Genomic DNA, 21,725 nt, shown 5'->3' on the forward strand with positions numbered 1-21,725 from the left:
CTCTTGTTATATCATTTGTCATGTGTCTGTCAAGATGCCCACATGACCTTGACCGTGAATAAGGCAATGACTTTGAGTCCCCTCACTCTGTGCATGTACAGGCTGGCCTCCATCATTGTTATTTTGACTCCAGGGCCTCTATGGCAGCCAGCCGGAGTGCCAGTGTCTGCAGCGTCTCTCTTCCCTCAGCCTTCCTTGAGAATGTGAGCAGGCGTGTGGCATTGAGAGTCAGCAGCCCATTCCTGAGCTCATAGCACAGACACAAAGCATGTGGCACTTGACAGCGATGCCCGATGAGCGACGCACGCCACCACGAGCCGCAGCAGCTCTGCCTTTTAAGATGCGGCCGAGGGGTCCCTGCCCTGAAAGGCGACACCTCGGCCTGTGCCACCGAGACTCCTTGCGTCTTTTCTTTCCCCCCACTTGCGGACTCTTGTCTGTCCTCGGCTGCTAATTTCCGTCACACTTTCTTTTCTGAGCGGGGTGGTGGGGTGAGCCTGTGTTGTGTGTTATTAATACTATTGTTAACTGCACACTCAAGGCTGACCTCCCTGACTCAGCTCATCATGTTACAGGCATATTGTGCACAACAGAGAAATTGCCAATCCTGCTTTATATAATACAATCTATAAATATCACAGGGAATGCCTTGGCCAATTATGGTCAGACACAGGCTGATTGTCATGATGTGTTGGCAACAGAGTGAGACTTTCTTCTTGGACTCTAAACAGAAGATGTATTTTTTGAGTGTGGTCGTATTTTTACATTATTTTTGTGTCAGCTTGGTCTATAAATTAGAAGCCAGTAAGGAACAAATTACTGATCAATGGCAAATACAGATTTATTTTCCTCCAACCCATAAGCACAGCTGTTAACTTTATCAAATACATCCAAAAGATTCTGGCAACGCTGTCACATTAGATATGGCACAGCACCCTCTAGAGGTTAATATCTGGATGTTCATCCATTCATTCATTCATTTTCTGTAACCACCTGTCCTCTGGAGGGTCACAGAAGCGGCTGGAGCCTTTCCTGAGGGGGGGGGGGGGGCACAAGCCGGACAAGCCGCCAGTCTATTTATCTGGAAGTTGCTTTGTTTCATTAGCTTCTAAATGCAAACTTCAGAAATACAAAACAAAAACTACATTTACAAAATTTGTAATGATAAAAGATTAAATAACTAAATCATTGTGTACATTAGGATACTGAATAATCCCTAGTGATATTGTGAATCTATTTAACTGTTATTTGTGCTATTAAGTCATTTGCGCTTAACAAAAAATTAATGAATCAGTTTTGGCAGAAAAACATAATTGAATAAAATTAAAAGGACTTTTAAACATGTGATCACTTAAATAATGTTTCTTATTCTTCGCTTTCAGTGAAGCCTTCACATTCAATGAAAAGGTCTTTGTGCAACATAATGAGGGTGCTTTTTAAACCCATTGTATGGATAGGTCTGTGATCAATGTACGCTCACAGCATCCCTGAGCTGCAAGGGCTCTTACGCACACTTTCGGTGCAATTAAATACATAATGCAAATCAGTTTCCTGCTTTGCAAAGAACTGATCTGAATTTATATATGTATGTACTGTTATTAAGTAATTTCAGGCAGAAATGTTGAGATTTTTTTGAGTACTATATGAGTATGAATAAACTGCCTAATGGACAACTCATTATCATACATCAAACCACAAGCATTAATGTAAGATTATCACAGAATACATTTCTCTGGTTTCAAACTTTCGAATAGAATCTGGAAGATGGCTTCAGGGATTTACTCCCATTCAACTACGAGAGACTTTATTAATGTAAAGTCAAGTTTCAGTTTGCTGGGAAACACACTGCATGTTGACACAACTGGGAACCAGATCGTACAGAGTCCCTGTTGTGGTGGGAATCATTTTCTTTTCCCAGGGCGCCACCTGATGGTTCATCTGGCCATGGCTGCAAAAGAAAGAAATGGAATAAATAAGATGTTAGATACATTGATTGTATATACAGGGTTAGATATGAAAAGCGGAATCATGAAAAGGGTAGCCATGGTAATTTGTAACTATGCTTCTACTTAACTAGCTCTTATATTGTGTTAGGGTCAAATCTGACCCGTTTACCAGTTAAAATGTGTAAAAAGTAGTTTAGTTTAGTTTAGTTTATTTCGAACATGTGCGGGTAACATAACAAAGTAAACTGAAAACAAACAAATCCAATAAGAATAGTCAAAACAACAATAACAATAGTCAAAACAAAAATAATAATGTCCCAACATGTCTGAAAAGGAGTAGGATGAAGCATATGCTTATTGAACCTACCCCTTCTCCACTACTCAATTAACGATCTTTTCTCTCCAGATATTTACATAAAAAAAAAGAAAAGAATTAGGAAAAAAAATTTGATTAAATAAACAAATACATAAATCATTTATGAAAACACCCGATTGCTAAAGCCCTTCTTCCTCCCTGTACTTCGTGAAAATCATGTGTTTGTACCGCTTTTTAAACTGGATTTCCTTGTTTTTATTGGAACAAGACTTCATGATATCCTCAGGAACAGCTATCTTAACACAACAACAGAGTTTTTCACCATTTTAGTAAATTCTGAAAGCCTCTAAAAAAAAAAGTGACATCTGTGGTGTCACGGGTCAAATATGACCTGCCAAGAATATTGGTAGTTGCACGCATCCATGCATCATAAAAAAAAGTTTTAGGTTGCTGTGTGGATCAATTTAGGCTCAATTTACATATTGATACATTTTGTATCATCTTTGGAGACAAAGATTGAGGAAGATGAGCATGATGTTGAGTTTGATCATGAAGAAGAAGACAAATCTGATGAAGAGGAGGGATGACACAGATGCTCAAAGAGAGGTCTTCAAATCAAAAAAAGGTGACATTTCATGGTCATCAATCCCTTATGATACGTAAGGCAGAGCATCAACAAGACAACAATCGAGCTGTTTATACCACCTTATGTTGAGAACATCTTGCTTGAGATGACAAACACTGAAGGTAGAAGGGTGTTGTGCAACAACTGGATTGGAAACGACAAACACACCTAGATGCTTACATGGGGCAGTTGCTTCTTGCTGGGGTGTATAGATCCTGTAATCAGACTACAGCCATCTTATAGGATGCTGTGTCAGGCTGGAGTATTTTCCGTGCTACCATGTCTTTTCAGACCTTTCATGTGTTGTCAGGAATGATCCACTTTGACAATCGGGAGACGAGAGCTGGTCCCCATGTAGATTACAAACATGCTCCCATTAGAGATGTTGGGGACAAATGGGTAGAACACTTGACATACATATACAAACCAGGGCCTATATTTGCATTTGCAATTTTGAGCAAAATAAAATTTAATTTGTGAAAAAGATTTTTTTTTTTTACATCTGTCCTAACATAAATATGTGCGGGTCAGTTTTGACCCGTAACACAACAGATGTCACTATGGTTAAAAAAACTCCACATGTAATTTATTTTTGTTGGTATGTTCTAATATGGTGGGCGGCACAGTGAAGGTGGTTAGCACTGATGCCTCACAGCAAGAAGGTCACCGGTTCGAATCCATGGGCCAGTTGGCCTTTCTGTTCTCTCCAGGTACTCCAGCTTCCTCCCACCATCCAAAGACATGCTGGTTAGGTTCATTGGTGATTCTAAATTGGCCGTAGGTGTGCGTGTGAGTGTGAATGGTTGTCTGTCTCTCTGTGTTAGCCCTGCGATGGACTGGAGACCTGTCCAGGGTGTACCCCTGCCTCTCGCCCGATGACAGCTGGGATAGGCTCCAGCAGACCCCCGCGACCCTTAACAGGAATAACCGGGTATAGAAAATGGATGAATGAATGAATGAATGTTCTAATATGTTCTAATATTAATCTATGGTAGTCAGATAGAATAATTGCCCATTGTCTTCACTATAACAAAGATAAGAAGTGAATTTAAATATTTTTTCAAATGAAAACGAGTGGTGTATTCTAAGATAAAAGGTCTATTGGGCCCAAAAAAATAACATTTAATACAATGCTTACATGGATATGAATGCAAAACAAGTTAGATATGAGGTGAAAAACAAAGTTGATAAACATTGTTCTTAGACAATTTTGGGCTGGGTTAAGTCACGTTTCAGTTTTGACCCGCTAACACAAAAGACGTGGGCAGCTTTCTAACACGTTACAAGGGCTAGAAAAGTCATTTTGTTTTCTTTTTTTCCTCTCAGATTGTGATAAATGTATTCAAGTGCGCCCCTGCAACAGGTGGGTGCAGTCCTGACCTCCCGCCTGCAGAGGCGCCGTTTCCCAACCCGAGGCATCTTCAATAACGCTGGCGCTACACGCGGAAGGAAACCCGCCATTGAAGCAAACTCACAACGTGAATGGTACGTTGAAGAGCACTGTAGAAAAGGTGCAATTTTTTTTCATCGTTTTCCTACTGTTTTTTACAACATGGCTTACAGAGGTCAAGGAGGACAGAAGGTCCAGAAAGTGATGGTGCAGCCCATCGTATCCTTTTTACTGCAGTGAGCGACATACGCGTTTGAATTGGTTGGTACTGTGACTTAGCAGCTAGGCTAACCTTTTCTTCACCGAGCTCGCTTGTTGCTACTTATACATTTTGCATTCGCGTAAACGGGGTTTTAAAAGAGGTATGTGGTGGTGGTGGTGTTGTTGTGATACCAATCAACAGAAGATGTTACCACGACGCAATCATGCTCATTGTCAGTCCATGTTCATTGAAATCGATCCTAATGTCCAGTATATAGACGCAGCCGCGTGATTAGCATAACATTAGCTCAATGAAATCTCGTCTACCCTGGTGGTTTCTTCTTATCCTTATAGCATCAAGAACGTGGTGTTAATGTATACCAAGAAATTACTTCAGATAATTACACCTGAATATGTTTTGTTTTGATAGTGGCTAGCTTAAACAGTTATTCAAGTAGTCTACAGAACCGTTTTTATATAGGCCTAAAGAGTTTAATGTTTCCAAACATTGCTCACTTCCAGCTTCTCAAATGTGAAAGTACGCCGATGTTCTTCGTTTCCTTGCCCATTTAACGTTGGCATGATGGTGTTAGTTGCATATTGTTTGCCATGAAAGTCAGTATAGTTCTTAAACTATTTATTTGAAGGCTTTCTGATTCATCTGAACGTGTGGCATTTATCAGAAGAGATTTTGTAGAATACCATCTTAAATGTAGGTAAACTACTTATAGACAGTAGTGTTGCCATTGATTTTATTTTTTATTAAGGAACATCCATCTGAATGTACACATTTGCTGTAAATATATTTGCCGTTTGTTTAAGTTCATGTCGTATGTTTGCTTTTGGAAATTAAAATTCCTTGACTCTGTATATCAGAATTTGATTTTCCGATACCTGCAAAACGTAAGTAGTGCATATTTTTCTATCGTTTATTCTGAGTTAGTTTGTTGTGAGGCTCTTTCAAAATAAATACTTTCCCTTCCTACGTTCCTGTCATTCCAGCGGTCGCGGATCCAGGTGTGGTTGTACGAGCAGGTGAACATGCGGATAGAGGGCTGCATCATTGTAAGTGCAAATCAAACATCATTACTTCTTTCTGGGGTATTTCATACGCCGATAGGGCATATCTTTATGACCACTGACAGGAAAACATTTACCATCTTGACAATGCAATGTTTTGAAACTTTTGGACCTGGCATTTGTGTACATGAGACAACCATCCAGAACTGATCAAGTATCTGTGGCATGCACTGGAACTAGCATGATCTCCAGAGGACCCTCCCCTCAACCCATAGGACCCAAAGGCCCCCAATAACAACATTCTGTTGCCAGACACCAGAATGTCTGGTGTACTGTTAATGAACCGTGTAGAGAATTGTTTCAAACCTTTATATTCACATTGCCTGAATCATGTCCTTTGTGGGCGTCTCTGGCCTACAGTTAGACAACAGCATTGTCCTGTTTGTCTAACACAAATAATGACAGGCCATAATACACACAGAAAAACTACTTGGACAAGATGCTTATTGTTTAAGCAAAGTGAATAGTTAATTACATTTGTTAGAGCACCATATGACTTTTGATGGACGCTTATGTTGAAATGCTGCATTTGTTTTTGTACATGCTTTTTCTGGTATGTGATTTTTCTCAGTTATAAAACGTCAATCAAGAGTCATGTTTCTTGTTCTGTACAATTTATACAGCATATGAATTGTCTGTAAAATAAGATCATGCGTTTTGTATCAGCCTGTTTTTTAAATTACCGTAATAACGTGGATATTGGTTTAAGGACAAATGGCAGGAACGTGTGCAGTTGATCAATTCATATATAAGAGTACTAAACATAGTGCTGTTGAGACACGGTGTTGTATGGACAAATGTATGTAAGATTAAATAAAGTAAATAAAGAATGAATCTAATTTATAGTTAAGAGTATAGTCAACTTTCCGTCAAACTTTGTGATCTGACTAATAGGGAGAGATGCTTTCGGGAGCAATAGGAAAAACAACACAAGCCCAATGTTGTTTGAGACGTGCAAAAATATTTCTAATTCATTATGAGACCATGGTGGAGTAAATTAGATGTTAGCGGGCCGCCATAGTATGTATGGGGACACCCTGAACTTATGGCTCAGTTTGCTTGTTAATGGTTATGTTTACCATAGTTTTAATTGGTGAAAAGTCAAATTAATGACTTGACATGCACAAGCGAGTTAGGAAACATTTCACATTCACCAGTTTACCTGGAACATTCTTCTAAATACAAGCAAAATTCATAAGTGGTTCATACCTGCTGCACGAGTCAGGTCTCTACAACTACAGCTACAATCCCCTTGGCGGCCTTGCTGCTCACTGTTCTGATTAATTCTCCAAAACCAAAACAGACCGGACTCGTCTTTTCCAAACTGTCCACTGACGAGTTGAGCAATGGGGAGCTCAGGCCCATTGATTCCCATAGCCTGCTATGTTTGGATCCCGGAGGCTCATTATTCTGCTCAAAACCTGGCCACAACAGAATGCCTCTTTACCATAAATGTTCTCTGGTGAACAGTGGGGATATCAAATTCTGACCCAGTTATTACCAAATGCTGCTTCTGTTTAAGAAAACTGTGAAGAAGACTGTGGCATTATACTGCATGAATATTGTCACTGAAGTATACCTAATATATTTGATTTCATGGGTTTCTTATACAACTACTGACTTGGACCGTTTGGGATTATCTGCATGTTTCCAAAAGTGGAGCAGAGTAAAATGTAACATAAAAATGGCAGTGTGCACCAGAACAAAACTTTGCTGCCTGCTTATTGTTTTGTAATTTTGTTGGATCTCAGTGTGTGAACATACCCTTAGAGTATAGCCCAGTTAGACTGACTTGACACACTGTTCTCTTACTGTCTTAGGGTTTTGATGAGTACATGAACCTGGTTCTAGATGATGCGGAGGAAGTCCACATGAAGACTAAGAACAGAAAGCCACTGGGTAAGAGTCCCACAATTTTGAACTTTGTACATGTGCTCAATTTTACAGTAATAAAGACATTTACCTTAATTCCAGTGTTAGAACTGTTTAACAGCTGATATTTAGGTTCATCGTAGCAGGAAAAGCACATTAGTTAGTTGGACACTTGGTGGAACTGAGCCATTGTTAGCTTTTCCTTCAATACAAAGTCAAAGTAAGTCATGGGGTGTGGGTTTTTCTGTTTTAATAATGCTGTGTTTCATAATACACTTGATAGCTACCTGTACCAACAACCATCAGGCTTTGATACGTTGATGAACTTCTCTCTTTGGCTGCAGTCAGAATAAAAATGATCAAAATCTCCCAAAATACTAAAAAGTGTATTAATTGCTGATTTGGTTTTGTTTATTCATGACTATTAAACAACCAATTTGATTGAATTCCCTTGAATACTAAGAGAATGCTTTGGTCCCTAATTTATCTTGCACTGTCCCACAAACTATTACATTGACTCTTCTACTTGAATGTTCTGGGTGTTTTTCAAGATGTTTATGAATAAGTCTGATTTTTCCTGGTATCTGCTGACTTTGTAGGGACTGTGCTTTGTCCAAAAGTGAACTGACAACTGTTTGTCATTCATCCTATGTCTCTTCTGATCTTCCTCCACGTGGGTTTCTTCCTCTGTCTTCCCAGGGAGGATCATGTTGAAAGGAGACAACATTACCTTGCTGCAGAGTGTGTCCAACTAGGATGATGGAGAAGATTTCCATTCTTTTTTTTTTTTTTTTTCCCCAAAATTTTGAGTATGTTTGTGTTAATATGACATGAATATTGTAATCGTTTCTTCATACCATATGGTTTCATTTTGACAATAAAGTTGTTTTTCTTACAAGTGCTGTCTGTGTTAAGTCAATCAATTTTTCCAGCCCTCATTTGCTTATTTGGGTCACTGGGTTGCATTGCCATCTAGTGGCAGACACTATAGAGACAATATACCAACCGATATTTAGGTCAAACTCGCAGCCCCAAATTCACTACTTTTATTAGAAGTACTAATGGACTTGTATTATTTTATGGTTTCTGTTGTGAAATATAGAGGGGATGATATACGTTTTTGAACTCTACAAAAAGATTAAACTGCTTCAAAGCAGATGTAGTGAAAGATAATGTAAGGAGAGGAGACGAGGAGCAGAAATTAAGCCTATCCATTCTTTGTACAATCTCACTTGGATCCATCTAATTATATAATTTTCAAAACGTAAAAAAACTATCCATGCATATTATATTGCGAGATGGGGGGGGGGGGGGTCAAATTCCTCAGTTAATTTTACCTTTCAAAAGCTGAAATTGTATGTTGAATTCAGACAACTCCTGTTCTTCATCGCTTAAACTGCATAGCAATGTATTTTATTTACCTTTTCCTTTTTGCCCCATTTTGAAAGAAGGAGCGAAATTGATTAACGTAATCACGTAGTGGTTCTCTACGCAACGTGTCCCTGTTCTGTTGACTGGGAAGCCCCTATCGCTGAGCTGCCAACGCCCGGCGTAGAGACACAAATAGAGGATACGGTACGGTAAAAAAAAAAAAATAATTTTGTGTTATAACTATAATTGTTGTTTAGTTTAAATGTGGGCAACATTATGTGCGCTGCACATCTGTACTATGTAAATTGTCTTTTTAGATATGTCATTTAGCGACAGCATCCACTAAGGATAGTGTAGCCACTTAGCTCCCTAGCTAATTGGGTAGGACAGTTGTTGGCTAGCAAAGCAAACAGGCACCCTGTCTCTAATATTACATCGGTCAGTTAATAAACCTCGTGGGGCTGTATAGTAGCCATATACATATATATATATTATCTATGTAGTTCTTCGACCTTAAGTAAAGCTAGTAAATTGCAAAATACGCAACTATGTAGTAGCTAGCGTTTAGCCGGTTACCGAGCTGAATAAAAATCCATATCAAGTACGGTGCGGTGTTAATTTCTAAATATATTTTCATAAAAGCGCCATCACGGATTATAGTTGAACAGCGTAATGTTTGGGTCCCACGGTAACGGTTATGGTTCATAACGTTGGCTGGGTAGAAAGAGAGACTGCTAGTAAGTTTATCGTTTTAACCGGCCGGAAATTAGGCCAGATTGAGGCCGGGGATGTGGCCGATATAGAGCAGCTACTGCTAATGCCATCAGGCTAACGATCTGTTGAGTGGTGGCCGTCTGTAATGTGTGATGTATAAATGTTTATGCTTTCTTACTAGCGATTGTACTACTCATGCGGCTGTCTCATACTGCTCGCGGTCGTCTAGTTATACATGCTATAAATTGTAAGGACCCTGTCAGGTGAAAAGTCCGATGTTGGAAGGATGTCAAGTCTAGTAGTAAAGGATTGTGTTTGTTCTCTTTGACTTGGGGAATGCATGTGTCAAGTTTCAACCGACACACATCCCGTGATTTTCGTCGTTGAGCCTGTGCTTGAGTGCATCCTTAAATCTATATTCCAGATGAACTTAGAAGGAAGCTGTGGCCAGTCATTGAGGAAATGGAAAGCGCACACTGTCTGTATTTAATGATGTAGTAAGGGTGATGCAAAACACCAATACTCGTTGTTAAAGAGGGTGGCCAGTTGCATAGTGTTAATCTCAAATCAACAGTTTTCTACTGCTTTTGCTACCCGTGTTAAAGCTGGCCTGGCCTCATAGTGCTTGCTGGCCTACAAACACAATTGTGTGGATTATGTCTGGCGGTATTATTGCAGCTGCAGACACCCTCTGTTGTCTTTTGCCATTGACTTCATTTGTTGTTAAGCTTAGATTCCGTTGTCTTCTGTTGCAAATTGTTCCATGATTAATAGATCACGTTTTTTTGCCCTCTAGAACAGTATAATACAGCTCATACACAGTTCCATGGATGTGATAGTGATCATCATACTGTGTAACAAACCATTTTTGCAGTAGTCCAAGTGGCAGAAGAATGGTGGGGTTCTGTCTTGCTTGGCAATAATGTTAATAATCATAATAATAATAATAATAATGATAAATTCTATTTATGGACACCTTACGTAAAACAGCAAAGGCAAACCTCATCTTGGTATTGAGTCACCTGAATGCCCATTTTCAGCAAAAAAAAAAAAAGTTTATGAAGTCCCTCTGAAACACATTCCTTTGCAGAGCACCACAACAAATTTTGGACTTCCTGTAATTAGTAGAGATGCACCGGATCCTGATTTTTAGGATCCTGCCGGATACCGGATCCACTGCTTAAGATCCTGCCGGATCCGGAACCGGATCCGGATCCTACTCCGATCATCAGCTTGTACATTATAATGCAGTAAAACAGCGGAGATGTTGAGTACACTTTAACGTTTTTACCTCGAGACAAACTTTGACAGCAAAGCGTGCATATCGCATGACTTGAATCTCCCTCTACCAGTTTAAAGTACTGCCACACAGCACTTTTTCGGCTCCCTGCTTCCATTTCCGACGAGGACTGCTAACACAATGTAGTGGATGGCTTCTCTAAACATTAACCGCGTAATCACGTTCTTCCGGGTCCGGATCCGGTTGCCACGCTAGGTATCCGGCAGTAACCGGACCCCATAAAAACGCCATTATCCGGCCGGATCCGGATCCGGAACCTGGATCCGGTGCATCTCTAGTAATTAGTGCATTGAAATTTTACCTGTTAGTTGCCTAATACACTTAATCAGTTTTCTGCAGTATTCTGCCAAAATTACACAACACTTTCCGTGTGTTGATTGATGTAATTTCAGTTTTGTCCCATGGGTTATCTGGATAATACTCAGAAATGTAAGATATGGAAAAAAATATTTTGTATGTGGTTCAGTTGGCATTGAAATAAGGCCGTTAACTAGGGGTGGGCGATATGGACAAAAAATAATATCTCGATATTTTTGGCGATTTTAACGATAACGATAATTAGACGATATCCATTAAAAATGTATTTTTAAAAGTCTGAGTTACTTAATCACTGATAATAATAATGGGCACAATGTTGAATGAAAACAGTTCTTATTTATTTTATTTAACATGTAAGTATTCAAGTAAAAACAATTCAGACAAAATACAAAATACCAATTGAACTCGTGTAAGAACATTGACCTCTGAGTAAACATGACTTTTATGAGACCTTATAGCAAATAAAGAGAGTAAAATCAACGTCTATCATTTATTTTGAAGTTTCATTTCCGACATGACCGTGGATAACCTCGTTCACTTTAAAGTAGCGGCTGCACGCTAGCTAACACCCGTTAGCTTCCAAGCTAGCGCTAGCTGACACAACATGGAGCCATCAGTTTGTATGTTCGCCCACATCAATGCCGAGACAACGGATTATCTAGAGTATGCGGGAGAGGCCTGTGATAACGGCCGGGCCTCGGGATGCAAACAGCTCAGCTGACAAAAAGCAGTCGGGAGACAGCGGTGCGCCCTGCCGCTCCACCCCCCTCACTCACATTCGCGGTAACTATACCTGTGAGAGAGATGATGAAGTGTAGGCCCACTACAGCAATCACGTGACGCCCTGCTGCAGCCAAGGGCTTCTGCTGCACGCACCTCTGAATGTGTGGAGTTTTAATGCGTGTTTTAGAGTGTTTTTTTCGGACTAATTTAAATACTCGATAATGTGAATTTGCACATCGTTAACACAACAATCACGATATTATCGCAGACGATATATATCGCCCACCCCTACCGTTAACTAAGCAGTTATAACTAGTTAGTGCGGTTATTGCCTTTTCATTCTGTAACAGTAGTATAATCAGGCTCAAATCTCAGTAATGGACGGTAACTTCCAATAAATATTCAGTTAAATACAATATAATGGTCTGTCTAAAATATTGCCTGCTTAATTTGCAGAGGATTAAATTTGGTTAAATCCACGCAGAGCCTTTGTGAGTAACACATGATATTGTAAGCATTTATACTTGTGCACTGGTAAGTTGGCATTGTTCTGTAATTATGCCACAAAAATGTCAGTCAGTGGCTAGTTAGCTGTATTGTGTAGTTGAAACTTTGCAGCTCATGTTGAACAACAGTTACTTTTACTGAAATCACTGCAAAACAGAAGAGAGAAACGGCATCTTAGTAGATGGTGTGTGTGTGGGAGGCAGAAAGAAGGAGAGTTTTCGGTTCTTGTCTAGCTAATGAGTGACAAGGATGAAGAAATGTGTTTTGGGACAATCACAGTTCTGCACTCTGTGTTACCCCAACATGTACGGTTTAGCCTATGGTGTAGGGTGCCATAACCACGGCATAGATCCGACACAAAAGCATAAATCCACCTATGTTCTGTTTCCCTGTTTACTGCATTTTCACACTATAACATCTGGTTTCTGCAGTTTTGTCTCTCCTGCTTCACTCAGTGACACCCCCACCCCCACACAGTGCTGCAGAGCTCTGCAGTGGCCTACTGCCAGCAAATGGGAGAATACTGTTCATGTAATGCTTACATGATGGATGTTGTCTCTAAAATCAAGTGTTTGTTGAAGCTTTAGTTGAATTTCACATGGCTGCTTCCGTTTCAGTGTCCTGGTGTTGTACCGGCTGGGTCATTGTCGTGACTGAGACACTTGAATAGAACAGAGTCACCACTACAGTAGTAACATCTGTGCTTTTCCTTCTATAACAGGTCAAATTTTGAATAAAGGCTTGTCTAGGTTTCCTGTAGGTATTTATATCGTTGCTGTGGTAGTTGGATTGTATTTATTGGCTGCTGTTGTCTAACTAAATCATGTTGATGTTTTGATTGTGAATATCATCATGTAATGAGTGCATGGCCTCCACTGTATTGTTTAAGCTTTGCTGTGTGTCCTTTGAGCTAATAATTCTTTGAGCTTGTTTAACTTTTCCACACCAGTAGCACTAACCCTGACTGTTGGAGTAAAAGGCCTCAAGTTCACGTACTCTGAACTTAATTATTTGTAAGAAAACTTGTCTCCAACTCCTTAGTGTCACACTAACATAGTATTGATTTGATTCTGATTTGGCTCTTGGGAAGTATGTGGAAGAGGAACAACCCCGAAATGGTTTTCCTTTCCTTCCACATTTCCTCCACCCAAACATTCTTTATGTGCTTGTACTGCCGTAAAATGAGGAATTGTCTTTGTGTGAGTCACTGTCATACTGCCGTTTCCTATACGGGTCTCTGGCTGTAATTAGTAGGAAATTGGAAAATAACAGCTGGACAGTTCCAGATTACCTTTTGTTGATCAGTGAAGCCAGTTGTATGTTATGGATCGTCTACCCATAAACACCCCCATGTCAAGAAGACAGTAAAATTTATATCAGGCTTCTGTTTTCAATGTTTTTATTAACATTTCTTTTACCAACTGTAATGAGCCCATGTCTTCACCATTTGCTTCTTTCTCATTTTGTGTTATGCTCACACAAAATGTCCAGAATACAAAATGTACAGTAAACTGTAGTAATCTGGTGCTTTAGCAAGAACCAGAATTACATCCATTGTAATTCTGTGTTGGAGAAGAAGACACAAGACAAAGAACATAAATCAACTTATCAACTTTTTCCTTCCGTTTCTTTTTCTTGTCCAGATCTTGAATGAGTAGCGAAGACTGTAAAACTCAGCTATGCAGACCATCAAGTGTGTTGTAGTTGGGGACGGTGCTGTGGGTAAAACCTGCCTGCTGATCTCTTACACCACAAACAAATTTCCCTCAGAATATGTACCTACGGTAAGTGTGTGAACCTCCATATTTAATGGGTAATTGGAGTTTAACTAGATACTCTTTCAAGATGTACCATTGTGACATCCAACCAAATACTTAGTCTTATTTGTTGTGAAGTTGCCATGTCTTTTTAGCTTGCCTCAGTGATAATTGTAAAGTAAACAAGAATTCAAATTTAACATCCTCTGCTATTCTGGACCATTATAATTTTTCAAAATAGGGAATAAACGTATCATATCAACTCCTGTGGTGAGATCAAAAGTATGTGTAGAAGCTGCTGTATGATGTCACATCAGTTTGATATTGAATACGACTGCCATACTATAGATGGCGGTTCTTGCAAAAGAACACTAAAAAAGCCACTAAACTAAAAATGTGTGTCAATATGAACAATATATTTGGCAGATTGTAGTAGGAATACAATGTGCACATACTTCATATGGTGAGTGACTAATCAGGTTTTGTTCTCTGTGTTGTAGGTGTTTGATAACTATGCTGTAACTGTAATGATTGGAGGTGAGCCCTACACTCTGGGCTTGTTTGACACGGCAGGTATGTCTTTTGTTGATATCTTTAATTTCCTAATGTGATTTTGGTAAATTTGCAAAGTGAAATGATAATCCTAGCTATTTAAACATACTTTTATGTTGTTTCTGTAGGTCAGGAAGACTATGACAGGTTACGACCTCTGAGTTATCCCCAGACAGATGTCTTCCTCGTTTGTTTCTCTGTTGTGTCTCCATCCTCCTTTGAAAATGTCAAAGAAAAGGTAAGTCTGGCACCTCCCATTTTTTTGACAGTGTGAGAATGTTGCCACCGTCTCAGAGAGGGTACAGAACATTGTCTGTCTGTCTTTCTCTGAAAATTCTGTATATTAACTTTTAAGTCATGGCGTGTTGATTGTTGTGTTTATCCAGTGGGTTCCAGAGATCACCCACCACTGTCCAAAGACCCCCTTCCTTCTAGTTGGGACTCAAATCGACTTGCGGGATGATCCTTCCACTATAGAGAAGCTGGCTAAGAACAAGCAAAAGCCCATCACTCCGGAGACAGCCGAGAAACTGGCACGAGACCTCAAGGCTGTGAAATATGTGGAGTGCTCAGCCCTAACGCAGGTAATGCAGACGTACATGTAAATATGCAAGATGTATCCTCACATACACACACACACCCACACACACACACACACACACACCCACACACACACACACACACACACAGGCATGTGTATGATTGACACTTCAATGGCAAAAACTAAGAAAGTGGAGGAAAGAGGAACATGCCCATATCCCCTCTGAGCACATTTTGGTTGCTGAGTTTTGTTCTGCATGCTTGTTTGGTTTTGGTGACGTTGTAGCTTGTGAGTTCAGTGCTGTTGTTAATTGTAAAACATAAGATGTTTTTCTTATTGTCTCCTGGTTACAGCCATCTTTTAAGCTGTTATTATTTTGCTGTTGGTACCTTTAGTGTGCTCACACAATGTAAGCAATCCCTTTGTCTGCAAAATGTTTTGAGTGATACAATGGCTTACTAGTTAGTAAATGTCTGTGTCTGCAACCTAATTCCAACACACTAGCTGACCAGTCACTGTTGCTTCCGCAGCAGCTCACCATTTCCTCTTTGTTATTGTTTTTAGCCTGCTAGTTTAACTCTGGTGATAATGGGACAGTTGAGTTCATAGTTTATTCATAAGCCATATTTGTACCTTACCCCTTCAAGGTTAGCCCTGCCAAGATTTCTTACTATTTGTTAGTGGCACAATTTTGCAAGTTGTTAGCAGCTGTATTTTTCTTCTCAGAGCAAATCCACTTAATGGTACTCTTTCCATTGCTGGTGTGACCAGGCTTTTAAGTATTTTAAGTGAAACTTTGTCAAGTTTCTTCAACGGTCCATTCATATGTCAGTCTGCACCCAGTCTTTTTCAACCTACAACTACTATATTGGGCAGATGCAGCAGCTTTGCTTGGAACACATGTTAAAGTAACAATAACAGCATGACAAAATGGCTTCAGTATTCTTTTGTTAGGTAAAATGTCTTCTGACATGATATTAAAAAGAGAATTTAGTTGATTATTGGGTATATGAACTATGTTTATGTATGCAAACCTACTGCTAGTCCCTGTATGGGTTATTTTTTTACTATAATATCTTTAATTGAGACTTGTAATTGTGATTAGATCCAACACATAATTGACTGTTGGAGAAACAAAGACAACCACTAGTAGACATCATGAATAGAGCTTTTTCACAGCACACACCTGACTTGTGACAGTATTAAAAGCACAGGTGGAACTCGTGTACATTCTGGTTCACTGTCATGGCTTACTGGGACACTTAATGGTCAGCATCATTAATACACTGCTCAAAAAACGAAAGTAACACTTTAATAAGTCCGTTCAACTTCTGGGTTATTGATGTGGTCACTTCAGTAGCAGAGGGGGTTAATCAGTTTTAGCTGCTTTGATGTTAATGAAATCAACAACAGGTGCACTAAAGAGGCAACAATGGGACAATCCCCAAAACAGGAATGGTCTTTATAGGTGGAGGCCACTGCCTTTTTTTCCCTCCTCATCTTTTCTGGCTGTTTTTCATTAGTTTTGCATTTGACTATGGTCTGTGTCACTACTGCTGGAACCTACAGAGGTTGCAAAGGCAGTCCAACCCCTCCAGGATGGCACATCAATACGTGCAATAGCCAGAAGGTTTGCTTTGTCTCCCACCACATTTCTAGAAAGGCAGTTTCTCTCGGAGAGCTGGACAGGATCTTAGAATGTCCTCAACCCATCATCAGGACTAATATCTGGTCCTTTGTGCAAGGAGGAACAGGATGAGCACTGCCAGAGCCCTACCAGCTGGCCACAGGTGTGAATGTTTCTGAAGAAGGAATCAGAAACCGATTTCTTGAGGGCCTGATGTCCTCTAGTGGGCCTGATGTCCTCCAGTGGGCCTGATGTCCTCTAGTGGGCCCTGTGCTCACTGCCCAACACAGTGGAGCTTGATTGGCATTTGCCATAGAACACCGGAATTGGCAGGTCTGGCACTGATGCCCTTTGCTTTTTACAGATGAGAGCGCGTTCGCACTGAGCTCATTTCCTTCAAACAATATGGCATCCTTTGGTTCCTAACACATTACCCAGTCCAGTCCAGTATAGATATCTGGCAGGATTTTTATTCCTATCTGATCTGATGTGTTTTTTGAGCAGTGTGCATCTCTGCTTTCTCCACTGCAACAAGTCAAAATGTGTGCTCAGAAATAGGTTTATTAATATAAAATGTCTTCCGTTCAGTATTGGAAAACTTGTGTTGAATTCTCTAATTAATAAATCAGTCACTGCCTTTAATAGTGTAACTGCACAGTCTCGCCCTCAGTGCTTGTGTTATTATTGATGCTGTGCTGTTAGAAACTCAAGAAAGGGAAGAGATGAGTTAGGTCTCACTCATGCAGAGAACAATAGTGTTGATGGCGCTGAGGTGAAGCCCCCACCTCTCTGCACTGCTCTTTCCTTCCTCCTCTCTCCATGGCACGGCGTTTGCATGGCTGCTGATGTCATTTCCTGTTTCCTGTCAGAGTCCCAGCACTTGGTCCCCACCACACTATTAGCCTACTGTTGAGCAGCTGCCCTTTTGGCTGTGGAGTCTTGTCTCAACACAACAGTACTTGACTCTTCATCTTTGTACCTTGCACCGTCTTCACACTGTCACTCTGCAGCCTCAAACCTTCACTCTTCTCTTCACTCAGAGACTTTCACTATTATTCTGCCATGTTCCTCTTGTCCTTCTCCGTATCTCCCTGTCTCTGTGTTTTCTGTGCTAATTGTACTCTTGTTCTCTTCCCTGTTGTTGTAGCGAGGGCTGAAGAATGTGTTTGATGAAGCTATCCTAGCTGCCCTAGAGCCACCTGAGACGCAAAGAAAGAGGAAATGTTGTATATTTTAAACTCTCTGTGCTGCTGCTCTTATCTCTTCCTTCTCTGATTGCCATTTTCTCTGCATTTGCCATCTCTTTATGCCATCTCATTTCGTCTACTTCCTCTTTCTATCATTTTACAGATGGTGATTTTGAAACTTAACCCGTCTTTATCTCAGCCATTTTATTAACCATTCCATCCGTCTGATATCAGAACTGCTACTCTACTCTGCATTAAGAGTACGTGTAAACTAATGTTCATCCTGTGGCCTGATTAACTGACTCAAGGCCATTCTGCACTTATACTCTTTGCCTTTTCTTACTTGGCTTGGTTGGTGTGTTAACATACTTCTTATCTTACCTTAGGATGGGTGTATAACCATAAGTCTTGAACTTCATCATTGCATTATTCATTGTTTACTTCTTTGGCCCAGCGCTCATTAATGTAGCCCCTGCACAACAGTTGGGCGATATCTTTCAAAGGATGTTGGGTGTAATTTGGGATATAGCCATTGTTTCGGGTTGTCTTCCCCCTTCTCCTGTGGTTTTAGTTAAAGAGGGGAGGGCAGTGGCTTCACAGGCTCAGATTGATATCAACACTAAACAGAGCTTCCATTTCTAATGCTAATGTATTTTTTGTACTTCTACAGTTTATGTCCACTTTAGGGGAACTTGGAGTCCGACTGTGGTTACATACAGGTCTTTCATATACTCAAGTCATATATAGTGTTCTGCCATTTTGACAACATAGCCAACATAGATTTCCTGTTTGCTGCCACAGTGGTGGTCTTATTGGCTCGGTTTATAGTTAAGCCACGTTTGGGGTCCATTCTGAAAAATGCTTCAACTTATTTGCCCCAACTTCCCCTATATATGATATTAATGTGCCATTACCTGTGGTGCATATCATGCTGTATTGGAAGTCCAGATAATAATTAAGTTCTAATTGTGTGAAATTACTTGTGAAATGTATTAATAAAGCACAAATGAACTTGCTCCTTTCTCTGACTATTCTTTTTCCAGTACTTTGTCAGAGGCGCATTCAGTATAGTTAGTCGGCTGAGTTAAACAAGATAGAGGGGTTTATTGCACAGTGCAGCGCTGTGTCTTAGCAGCTCTGGTTGCTTCGCATGACTGGGCTTATGGTGTAAGCAGCTCTGCTCAGGGACAAATACAGAGAGATTCATCTCTTCAGTGTGAAGAGCACCAGCAGTGAGGTCAAAAAGAACAGGAGGGGCATTCAGGTTCCATTTATGCTGTGGTTTGTAGCATCAGGGGTTATGCTCTGTTTTTCCTCCACTTGTTTAGCTTGCCTTTGATTTCACAGATCAGCTGCACTTTATACTTAAACATGCATGTGATTTATGTTGTTGACCTCAGTCAGGCTCACACAAATAATTGAACCAACCTCATAATATTTTTACTTTTATTATTTGACCTGTCCTGGATATTATAATCTTTTTATGATTGTCACCTGCAATGCATTTTTTTCACAATTATGTTTTTCTCAGTTTAACCTGATACTTTGTTTTCCCCTGTGAGATTTGATTTGATTTGCTTGTTTTTGTGCTGCTCCCTCATTGTGTTTGTATGTTTGTGTTTACAGAAAGGCCTAAAGAATGTGTTTGATGAGGCGATATTGGCTGCATTGGAGCCCCCAGAGCCCAAGAAGAAACGCAAGTGTGTGCTGCTATGAGAGGTTCCTACCTATTCAAAGCGCACACACACAACCACGCATCTTAATTACACCCCCCACCCTCACACCCCTTTCCCTTGCTCTGCTAAGGCTGGTTGACAGCATTGTCCTCCACAGGGAAGACTAGACAGAAAACAGCCTACCAAGTTTCAGAAAATTCTCTGCAATAATACAAAGCTTCATCCCCAAGTCTGAGTTCGGGACAGAAGATGAACCTAACCTAGCCAACAGGCTGCTGTGGGCTCTGGGCAGGGTGACCTAGAGTCAGACAGGAATCCACATACCAAGCGTGTACACTCAGTAGAACTCATTCTGTTGATCTTTGGATAATTTTAATTCAGTCAGTGTCGTGGCCTAATTGAGTTTTAGTTGCCCAGCCATTTAGTTGTCTTCAACCAATGTTAAGGGTATCACAGATATAAGCCCACCCCAGCCTCTCCCAGCTACCTGATTGGTGGCTGCTCATGCTGCTGTTCCCGCCTCCGTGGGCAAGCACACTCATCGCCCAAGCCCCTGTTTTCTTTCTCAACACTACCCCAAGAAATGCAGCAGAGTAGTGTTGGTTTTTATTTTATTTTTGTTTAGTTTTTTTGCCAATGCCCCCTTTTCTCCTCAAACACGTGACAAGTCTGAGATATTTATTCCATGTTCCAAAAGACGCACTCTTAACCACTAAGGAGAAGATTGAATTGGTAAAAATTGCCATCTCGTATGCAGTCCTTTTAACATGGACTTCCACAGTGTAGAGTCACAGTCTATTTGGAGTGAGGTAATCACTTGAAGAGCTAAAGGCATCCAATAGTAATGGCTCTGCTAGTCGACCACAGGAATTGGCCTTTTAGTGTCAGGGAACTTAAACAGTGTTAGCAGAACAAGTGGTGTGTTCTTCATGCGTTGCCAGGGACCAAGGTGGGATAAAGCAAAACCCTGTTCTGACATTATTGTCACCATACACTTTGAGCGAGTACAGCAGAGATATCCATGTTAAACATGCTTGTTGCTGGAGTTCCATTTTTAGAAAACTGTTGAGTGAACATGATTGTCCACCAGATTTCTGTGCCACGTCAGAGTTTGGTGCCTTCCTGTAGTGTGTTGTATCCAGGCAGCACATCTGAGGTGTCAAGTCTGTTGTACCCTTTCAAAGTGTATGGCGCTATATGTAACTCAGCCTTGGTCTCTGTTCTAAATAATAGGTTTAACAGATGTAATTATAATGTAAGCAGGCACAAAATGTTGATATAGGCTCCAGGTGTTTTTACCAAAATCTTTTTTCTTCATTATTTCTGTTGTGCTGGTTTTTTTTTTTGTTTGTTTTTGTTTTGTTTATATATATGTATATATATATACATATATATATATATATATAAAAATAAGGTTACTTTGACTCCTTTTACATTTAGGGGTCGGAAGTCATCTGAACTCTTGCCTGCCAGTTTATACCAAGAAAACCTTTGATTGGTTTAGTTGAATTAAAACCTCCAATGGCAGAGAGACTGTTTGGTAAAGATTATTTGTGATTGGTTGGTTCTTGTTTTTCTTTACTGGTGGCTTAGAGTTGGATTGATGTCCAGCCCAAGTCAGTATAATTAGTATAACCCGTTGTTTTGGTGCAAAACCAAATGCTTTGTCTAAAGTCTTTGTTCTTTGTATATGCATTCTTTTCAAAAATATTAAACTTATACCTTAATTGCCTTTACTACTTTTCCCTTGCCTTGTTTATTTATTTTATTTTATTTTTAGATGTGACTACTAAAACAGAAGAATAACCTGTTCTGGTTAAATGTTGAATTAGTCTGTCATGGAATATTCAACCAGCAGGAGGTGCTGTCCACTCAGCCATCACGGCTGTTGATCCATTGAAATGTTCCAAACTATTCAATGAAGTGGACCTGCTCCTGCCTTGTAAACTGATAATTGGTAAATGGCCTTGTTTTTATAAAGGGCTTTTCTACCTATTGGTACTCAAAGCATTTTACAATCAC

General features: G+C 40.1%; 2 protein-coding genes across 3 annotated transcripts; both read left to right on the forward strand.

Moving 5' to 3' along the window:
* Positions 1 to 4,330: 4,330 nt before the first annotated feature.
* Positions 4,331 to 8,332, forward strand: snrpe (small nuclear ribonucleoprotein polypeptide E). The gene is made up of 5 exons (XM_084543658.1): positions 4,331 to 4,496; positions 5,355 to 5,381; positions 5,481 to 5,543; positions 7,379 to 7,457; positions 8,130 to 8,332. Exons 1-5 carry the CDS (start codon positions 4,440 to 4,442, stop codon positions 8,183 to 8,185), a joined length of 282 nt encoding a protein of 93 aa, XP_084399784.1. The 5' UTR covers positions 4,331 to 4,439; the 3' UTR covers positions 8,186 to 8,332.
* A 613-nt stretch (positions 8,333 to 8,945) lies between these two features.
* cdc42 (cell division cycle 42) lies at positions 8,946 to 21,439 on the forward strand. Of its 2 annotated transcripts, none has more exons than XM_084542519.1 (6): positions 8,946 to 9,005; positions 14,007 to 14,147; positions 14,621 to 14,693; positions 14,801 to 14,910; positions 15,059 to 15,256; positions 19,654 to 21,439. In XM_084542519.1, the coding sequence occupies exons 2-6, from the start codon at positions 14,043 to 14,045 to the stop codon at positions 19,741 to 19,743; spliced, it is 576 nt and encodes a 191-aa protein (XP_084398645.1). In that variant the 5' UTR covers positions 8,946 to 9,005; positions 14,007 to 14,042; the 3' UTR covers positions 19,744 to 21,439. The 2 variants fall into 2 exon arrangements, with proteins under 2 accessions (XP_084398645.1, XP_084398646.1); XM_084542520.1 differs by lacking the exon at positions 8,946 to 9,005 and adding an exon at positions 13,076 to 13,119.
* Positions 21,440 to 21,725: the final 286 nt, after the last annotated feature.

The sequence above is a fragment of the Chelon labrosus genome (genome assembly GCF_963514085.1).
Source record: "Chelon labrosus genome assembly, chromosome: 4".
NCBI lineage: Eukaryota > Metazoa > Chordata > Actinopteri > Mugiliformes > Mugilidae > Chelon > Chelon labrosus.

Bases quoted from the DNA above. Each gene is read 5' to 3' on its own strand.
- snrpe (XM_084543658.1), top strand. From the start codon at position 4,440: ATGGCTTACAGAGGTCAAGGAGGACAGAAGGTCCAGAAAGTGATGGTG. The intron at 5,544-7,378 runs GTAAGTGCAAAT...TTACTGTCTTAG, and splicing joins GGATAGAGGGCTGCATCATT to GGTTTTGATGAGTACATGAA. The intron at 7,458-8,129 runs GTAAGAGTCCCA...CTGTCTTCCCAG, and splicing joins TAAGAACAGAAAGCCACTGG to GGAGGATCATGTTGAAAGGA.
- cdc42 (XM_084542519.1), top strand. From the start codon at position 14,043: ATGCAGACCATCAAGTGTGTTGTAGTTGGGGACGGTGCTGTGGGTAAA. The intron at 14,148-14,620 runs GTAAGTGTGTGA...TCTGTGTTGTAG, and splicing joins CCTCAGAATATGTACCTACG to GTGTTTGATAACTATGCTGT. The intron at 14,911-15,058 runs GTAAGTCTGGCA...GTGTTTATCCAG, and splicing joins TTGAAAATGTCAAAGAAAAG to TGGGTTCCAGAGATCACCCA.